The 6,994-nt window shown below is 47.0% G+C and overlaps 1 protein-coding gene across 1 annotated transcript in view; it reads left to right on the forward strand.

Moving 5' to 3' along the window:
- Positions 1–6,994, forward strand: part of LOC311115607 (E3 ubiquitin-protein ligase SMURF1-like) — a 98,321-nt gene that overhangs the window by 80,764 nt on the left and 10,563 nt on the right. Inside the window, exons 13-14 of the mRNA XM_084190767.1 lie at positions 1,414–1,592; positions 4,192–4,450. Of these exons, the coding sequence (XP_084046893.1) occupies positions 1,414–1,592; positions 4,192–4,450 (438 nt within the window). The remainder of the gene's footprint in view (positions 1–1,413; positions 1,593–4,191; positions 4,451–6,994) is intronic.

Raw genomic sequence — 6,994 nt, forward strand, 5'->3', positions numbered from 1 at the left:
GAGTACACACACACTACAGATCAACCCCGACTCCTCTGTCAACCCTGTGAGTACATTTACACACTACAGATCAACCCCGACTCCTCTGTCAACCCTGTGAGTACATTTACACACTACAGATCAACCCCGACTCCTCTGTCAACCCTGTGAGTACACACACACTACAGATCAACCCCGACTCCTCTGTCAACCCTGTGAGTACACACACACTACAGATCAACCCTGACTCCTCTGTCAACCCTGTGAGTACATTTACACACTACAGATCAACCCCGACTCCTCTGTCAACTCTGTGAGTACATTTACACACTACAGATCAACCCCGACTCCTCTGTCAACCCTGTGAGTACACACACACTACAGATCAACCCCGACTCCTCTGTCAACTCTGTGAGTACACACACACTACAGATCAACCCCGACCCCTCTGTCAACCCTGTGAGTACATTTACACACTACAGATCAACCCCGACTCCTCTGTCAACCCTGTGAGTACATTACACACTACAGATCAACCCCGACTCCTCTGTCAACCCTGTGAGTACACACACACTACAGATCAACCCCGACTCCTCTGTCAACCCTGTGAGTACATTTACACACTACAGAGCAACCCCGACTCCTCTGTCAACCCTGTGAGTACATTTACACACTACAGATCAACCCCGACTCCTCTGTCAACCCTGTGAGTACACACACACTACAGATCAACCCTGACTCCTCTGTCAACCCTGTGAGTACATTTACACACTACAGATCAACCCCGACTCCTCTGTCAACCCTGTGAGTACATTTACACACTACAGATCAACCCCAACTCCTCTGTCAACCCTGTGAGTACACACACACTACAGATCAACCCTGACTCCTCTGTCAACCCTGTGAGTACATTTACACACTACAGATCAACCCCAACTCCTCTGTCAACCCTGTGAGTACATTTACACACTACAGATCAACCCCGACTCCTCTGTCAACCCTGTGAGTACACACACACTACAGATCAACCCTGACTCCTCTGTCAACCCTGTGAGTACATTTACACACTACAGATCAACCCCGACTCCTCTGTCAACCCTGTGAGTACATTTACACACTACAGATCAACCCCGACTCCTCTGTCAACCCTGTGAGTACACACACACACTACAGATCAACCCCGACTCCTCTGTCAACCCTGTGAGTACACACACACTACAGATCAACCCAGACTTCTCTGTCAACCCTGTGAGTACACACACACACACTACAGATCAACCCCGACTCCTCTGTCAACCCTGTGAGTACACACACACACACTACAGATCAACCCCGACCTCTCTGTCAACCCTGTGAGTACACACACACTACAGATCAACCCCGACTCCTCTGTCAACCCTGTGAGTACTGATGATGATGATGGTGTGTGTGCAGGACCACCTGTCGTATTTCCACTTTGTGGGTCGTGTGATGGGCCTGGCAGTGTTCCATAGTCACTATATCAACGGAGGCTTCACCCTGCCCTTCTACAAGCAGCTGCTGGGGAAACCTATTATGCTCCAAGACCTGGAGACCACCGATCCTGAACTACACAAGAGTCTGGTCTGGATACTGTGAGTACCACACACACACTAGTAATTACACTAGCTGGATACTGTGAGTACCACACACACTAGTAATTACACTAGCTGGATACTGTGAGTACCACACACACTAGTAATTACACTAGCTGGATACTGTGAGTACCACACACACTAGTAATTACACTAGCTTTACTGATCCTGAACTACATAAGAGTCTGGATACTGTGAGTACCACACACCTAGTAATTAAACTAGCTGGATACTGTGAGTACCACACACACTAGTAATTACACTAGCTTTACTGATCCTGAACTACATAAGAGTCTGGATACTGTGAGTACCACACACACTAGTAATTACACTAGCTGGATACTGTGAGTACCACACACACTAGTAATTACACTAGCTGGATACTGTGAGTACCACACAAACTAGTAATTACACTAGCTTTACTGATCCTGAACTACATAAGAGTCTGGATACTGTGAGTACCACACACACTAGTAATTACACTAGCTTTACTGATCCTGAACTACACAAGAGTCTGGATACTGTGAGTACCACACACACTAGTAATTACACTAGCTGGATACTGTGAGTACCACACACACTAGTAATTACACTAGCTGGATACTGTGAGTACCACACACACTAGTAATTACACTAGCTGGATACTGTGAGTACCACACACACTAGTAATTACACTAGCTGGATACTGTGAGTACCACACACACTAGTAATTACACTAGCTGGATACTGTGAGTACCACACACACTAGTAATTACACTAGCTGGATACTGTGAGTACCACACACACTAGTAATTACACTAGCTTTACTGATCCTGAACTACATAAGAGTCTGGATACTGTGAGTACCACACACACTAGTAATTACACTAGCTGGATACTGTGAGTACCACACACACTAGTAATTACACTAGCTGGATACTGTGAGTACCACACACACTAGTAATTACACTAGCTGGATACTGTGAGTACCACACACACTAGTAATTACACTAGCTGGATACTGTGAGGACCACACACACTAGTAATTACACTAGCTGGATACTGTGAGTACCACACACACTAGTAATTACACTAGCTGGATACTGTGAGTACCACACACACTAGTAATTACACTAGCTGGATACTGTGAGGACCACACACACTAGTAATTACACTAGCTGGATACTGTGAGTACCACACACACTAGTAATTACACTAGCTGGATACTGTGAGTACCACACACACTAGTAATTACACTAGCTGGATACTGTGAGGACCACACACACTAGTAATTACACTAGCTGGATACTGTGAGTACCACACACACTAGTAATTACACTAGCTGGATACTGTGAGTACCACACACACTAGTAATTACACTAGCTGGATACTGTGAGGACCACACACACTAGTAATTACACTAGCTGGATACTGTGAGTACCACACACACTAGTAATTACACTAGCTTTACTGATCCTGAACTACATAAGAGTCTGGATACTGTGAGTACCACACACCTAGTAATTACACTAGCTGGATACTGTGAGTACCACACACACTAGTAATTACACTAGCTTTACTGATCCTGAACTACATAAGAGTCTGGATACTGTGAGTACCACACACCTAGTAATTACACTAGCTGGATACTGTGAGTACCACACACACTAGTAATTACACTAGCTGGATACTGTGAGTACCACACACACTAGTAATTACACTAGCTGGATACTGTGAGGACCACACACACTAGTAATTACACTAGCTGGATACTGTGAGTACCACACACACTAGTAATTACACTAGCTGGATACTGTGAGTACCACACACACTAGTAATTACACTAGCTGGATACTGTGAGTACCACACACACTAGTAATTACACTAGCTGGATACTGTGAGGACCACACACACTAGTAATTACACTAGCTGGATACTGTGAGTACCACACACACTAGTAATTACACTAGCTTTACTGATCCTGAACTACATAAGAGTCTGGATACTGTGAGTACCACACACCTAGTAATTACACTAGCTGGATACTGTGAGTACCACACACACTAGTAATTACACTAGCTTTACTGATCCTGAACTACATAAGAGTCTGGATACTGTGAGTACCACACACCTAGTAATTACACTAGCTGGATACTGTGAGTACCACACACACTAGTAATTACACTAGCTGGATACTGTGAGTACCACACACACTAGTAATTACACTAGCTGGATACTGTGAGTACCACACACACTAGTAATTACACTAGCTGGATACTGTGAGTACCACACACACTAGTAATTACACTAGCTGGATACTGTGAGTACCACACACACTAGTAATTACACTAGCTGGATACTGTGAGTACCACACACACTAGTAATTACACTAGCTGGATACTGTGAGTACCACACACACTAGTAATTACACTCGCTGGATACTGTGAGTACCACACACACTAGTAATTACACTTGTGCCAGTATAGTTTCTGGGTATTACAATGTTATCTCTGTGTGTGTGTGTGTGTGTGTGTGTGTGTGTGTGTGTGTGTGTGTGTGTGTGTGTGTGTGTGTGTGTGTGTGTGTGTGTGTGTGTGTGTGTGTGTGTGTGTGTGTGTAGGGAGAATGACATCTCGTCGGTTCTAGATCATACGTTCTGCGTAGAACACAGTGCCTTCGGGAAGTTTCTTCAACATGAGCTGAAACCCAACGGGCGCAACCTCCCGGTAACCGAGGACAACAAAAAGGAGTATGTCAAGCTTTATGTCAACTGGAGGTTTATGAGGGGGATAGAGGCTCAGTTCTTAGCTCTGCAGAAAGGATTCAGCGAACTGATCCCTCAACACCTCCTCAAACCATTTGACCACAAGGAGCTAGAGGTACGGACCTGTCTGTCTGGCTGGCCTGTCTGTCTGTCTGTTATACCTGTCTGGCTGTCTGGCATGACTGTCTGTCTGTCTGTTATACCTGTCTGTCTGTCTGGCATGACTGTCTGTCTCTTATACCTGTCTGTCTGTCTGGCATGACTGTCTGTCTGTTATACCTGTCTGGCTGTCTTTCTGTTATACCTGCCTCTCTCTCTCTAGTTGATAATCGGAGGCCTGTCTAACTCTCTCCCCCTGTCTCTCTCTCTAGTTGATAATCGGAGGCCTGTCTAACTCTCTCCCCCTGTCTCTCTCTCTAGTTGATAATCGGAGGCCTGTCTAACTCTCTCCCCCTGTCTCTCTCTCTAGTTGATAATCGGAGGCCTGTCTAACTCTCTCTCCCCCTGTCTCTCTCTCTAGTTGATAATCGGAGGCCTGTCTAACTCTCTCACTCCCCCTGTCTCTCTCTCTAGTTGATAATCGGAGGCCTGTCTAACTCTCTCCCCCTGTCTCTCTCTCTAGTTGATAATCGGAGGCCTGTCTAACTCTCTCCCCCTGTCTCTCTCTCTAGTTGATAATCGGAGGCCTGTCTAACTCTCTCTCTCCCCCTGTCTCTCTCTCTAGTTGATAATCGGAGGCCTGTCTAACTCTCTCTCTCCCCCTGTCTCTCTCTCTAGTTGATAATCGGAGGCCTGTCTAACTCTCTCTCTCCCCCTGTCTCTCTGTCTAGTTGATAATCGGAGGCCTGTCTAACTCTCTCCCCCCGTCTCTCTCTCTAGTTGATAATCGGAGGCCTGTCTAACTCTCTCCCCCTGTCTCTCTCTCTAGTTGATAATCGGAGGCCTGTCTAACTCTCTCTCTCCCCCTGTCTCTCTCTCTAGTTGATAATCGGAGGCCTGTCTAACTCTCTCTCTCCCCCTGTCTCTCTCTCTAGTTGATAATCGGAGGCCTGTCTAACTCTCTCTCCCCCTGTCTCTCTCTCTAGTTGATAATCGGAGGCCTGTCTAACTCTCTCTCCCCCTGTCTCTCTCTCTAGTTGATAATCGGAGGCCTGTCTAACTCTCTCTCTCCCCCTGTCTCTCTCTCTAGTTGATAATCGGAGGCCTGTCTAACTCTCTCTCCCCCTGTCTCTCTCTCTAGTTGATAATCGGAGGCCTGTCTAACTCTCTCCCCCTGTCTCTCTCTCTCTAGTTGATAATCGGAGGCCTGTCTAACTCTCTCCCCCTGTCTCTCTCTCTAGTTGATAATCGGAGGCCTGTCTAACTCTCTCTCTCCCCCTGTCTCTCTCTCTAGTTGATAATCGGAGGCCTGTCTAACTCTCTCTCTCCCCCTGTCTCTCTCTCTCTAGTTGATAATCGGAGGCCTGTCTAACTCTCTCCCCCTGTCTCTCTCTCTAGTTGATAATCGGAGGTCTGTCTAACTCTCTCTCCCCCTGTCTCTCTGTCTAGTTGATAATCGGAGGCCTGTCTAACTCTCTCTCTCCCCCTGTCTCTCTCTCTCTAGTTGATAATCGGAGGCCTGTCTAACTCTCTCTCTCCCCCTGTCTCTCTGTCTAGTTGATAATCGGAGGCCTGTCTAACTCTCTCACTCCCCCTGTCTCTCTCTCTAGTTGATAATCGGAGGCCTGTCTAACTCTCTCTCTCCCCCTGTCTCTCTCTCTCTAGTTGATAATCGGAGGCCTGTCTAACTCTCTCCCCCTGTCTCTCTGTCTAGTTGATAATCGGAGGCCTGTCTAACTCTCTCCCCCTGTCTCTCTCTCTAGTTGATAATCGGAGGCCTGTCTAACTCTCTCTCTCCCCCTGTCTCTCTCTCTAGTTGATAATCGGAGGCCTGTCTAACTCTCTCCCCCTGTCTCTCTCTCTCTCTCTAGTTGATAATCGGAGGCCTGTCTAACTCTCTCCCCCTGTCTCTCTCTCTAGTTGATAATCGGAGGCCTGTCTAACTCTCTCTCTCCCCCTGTCTCTCTCTCTAGTTGATAATCGGAGGCCTGTCTAACTCTCTCTCTCCCCCTGTCTCTCTCTCTAGTTGATAATCGGAGGCCTGTCTAACTCTCTCTCTCCCCCTGTCTCTCTCTCTAGTTGATAATCGGAGGCCTGTCTAACTCTCTCTCTCCCCCTGTCTCTCTCTCTAGTTGATAATCGGAGGCCTGTCTAACTCTCTCTCTCCCCCTGTCTCTCTCTCTAGTTGATAATCGGAGGCCTGTCTAACTCTCTCCCCCTGTCTCTCTCTCTAGTTGATAATCGGAGGCCTGTCTAACTCTCTCTCTCCCCCTGTCTCTCTCTCTAGTTGATAATCGGAGGCCTGTCTAACTCTCTCCCCCTGTCTCTCTCTCTAGTTGATAATCGGAGGCCTGTCTAACTCTCTCCCCCTGTCTCTCTGTCTAGTTGATAATCGGAGGCCTGTCTAACTCTCTCTCTCCCCCTGTCTCTCTCTCTCTAGTTGATAATCGGAGGCCTGTCTAACTCTCTCCCCCTGTCTCTCTCTCTAGTTGATAATCGGAGGCCTGTCTAACTCTCTCCCCCTGTCTCTCTCTCTAGTTGATAATCGGAGGCCTGTCTA

This window comes from Coregonus lavaretus, assembly GCF_964263955.1.
Source record: "Coregonus lavaretus genome assembly, contig: HAP1_SCAFFOLD_145, whole genome shotgun sequence".
Taxonomy (NCBI): domain Eukaryota; kingdom Metazoa; phylum Chordata; class Actinopteri; order Salmoniformes; family Salmonidae; genus Coregonus; species Coregonus lavaretus.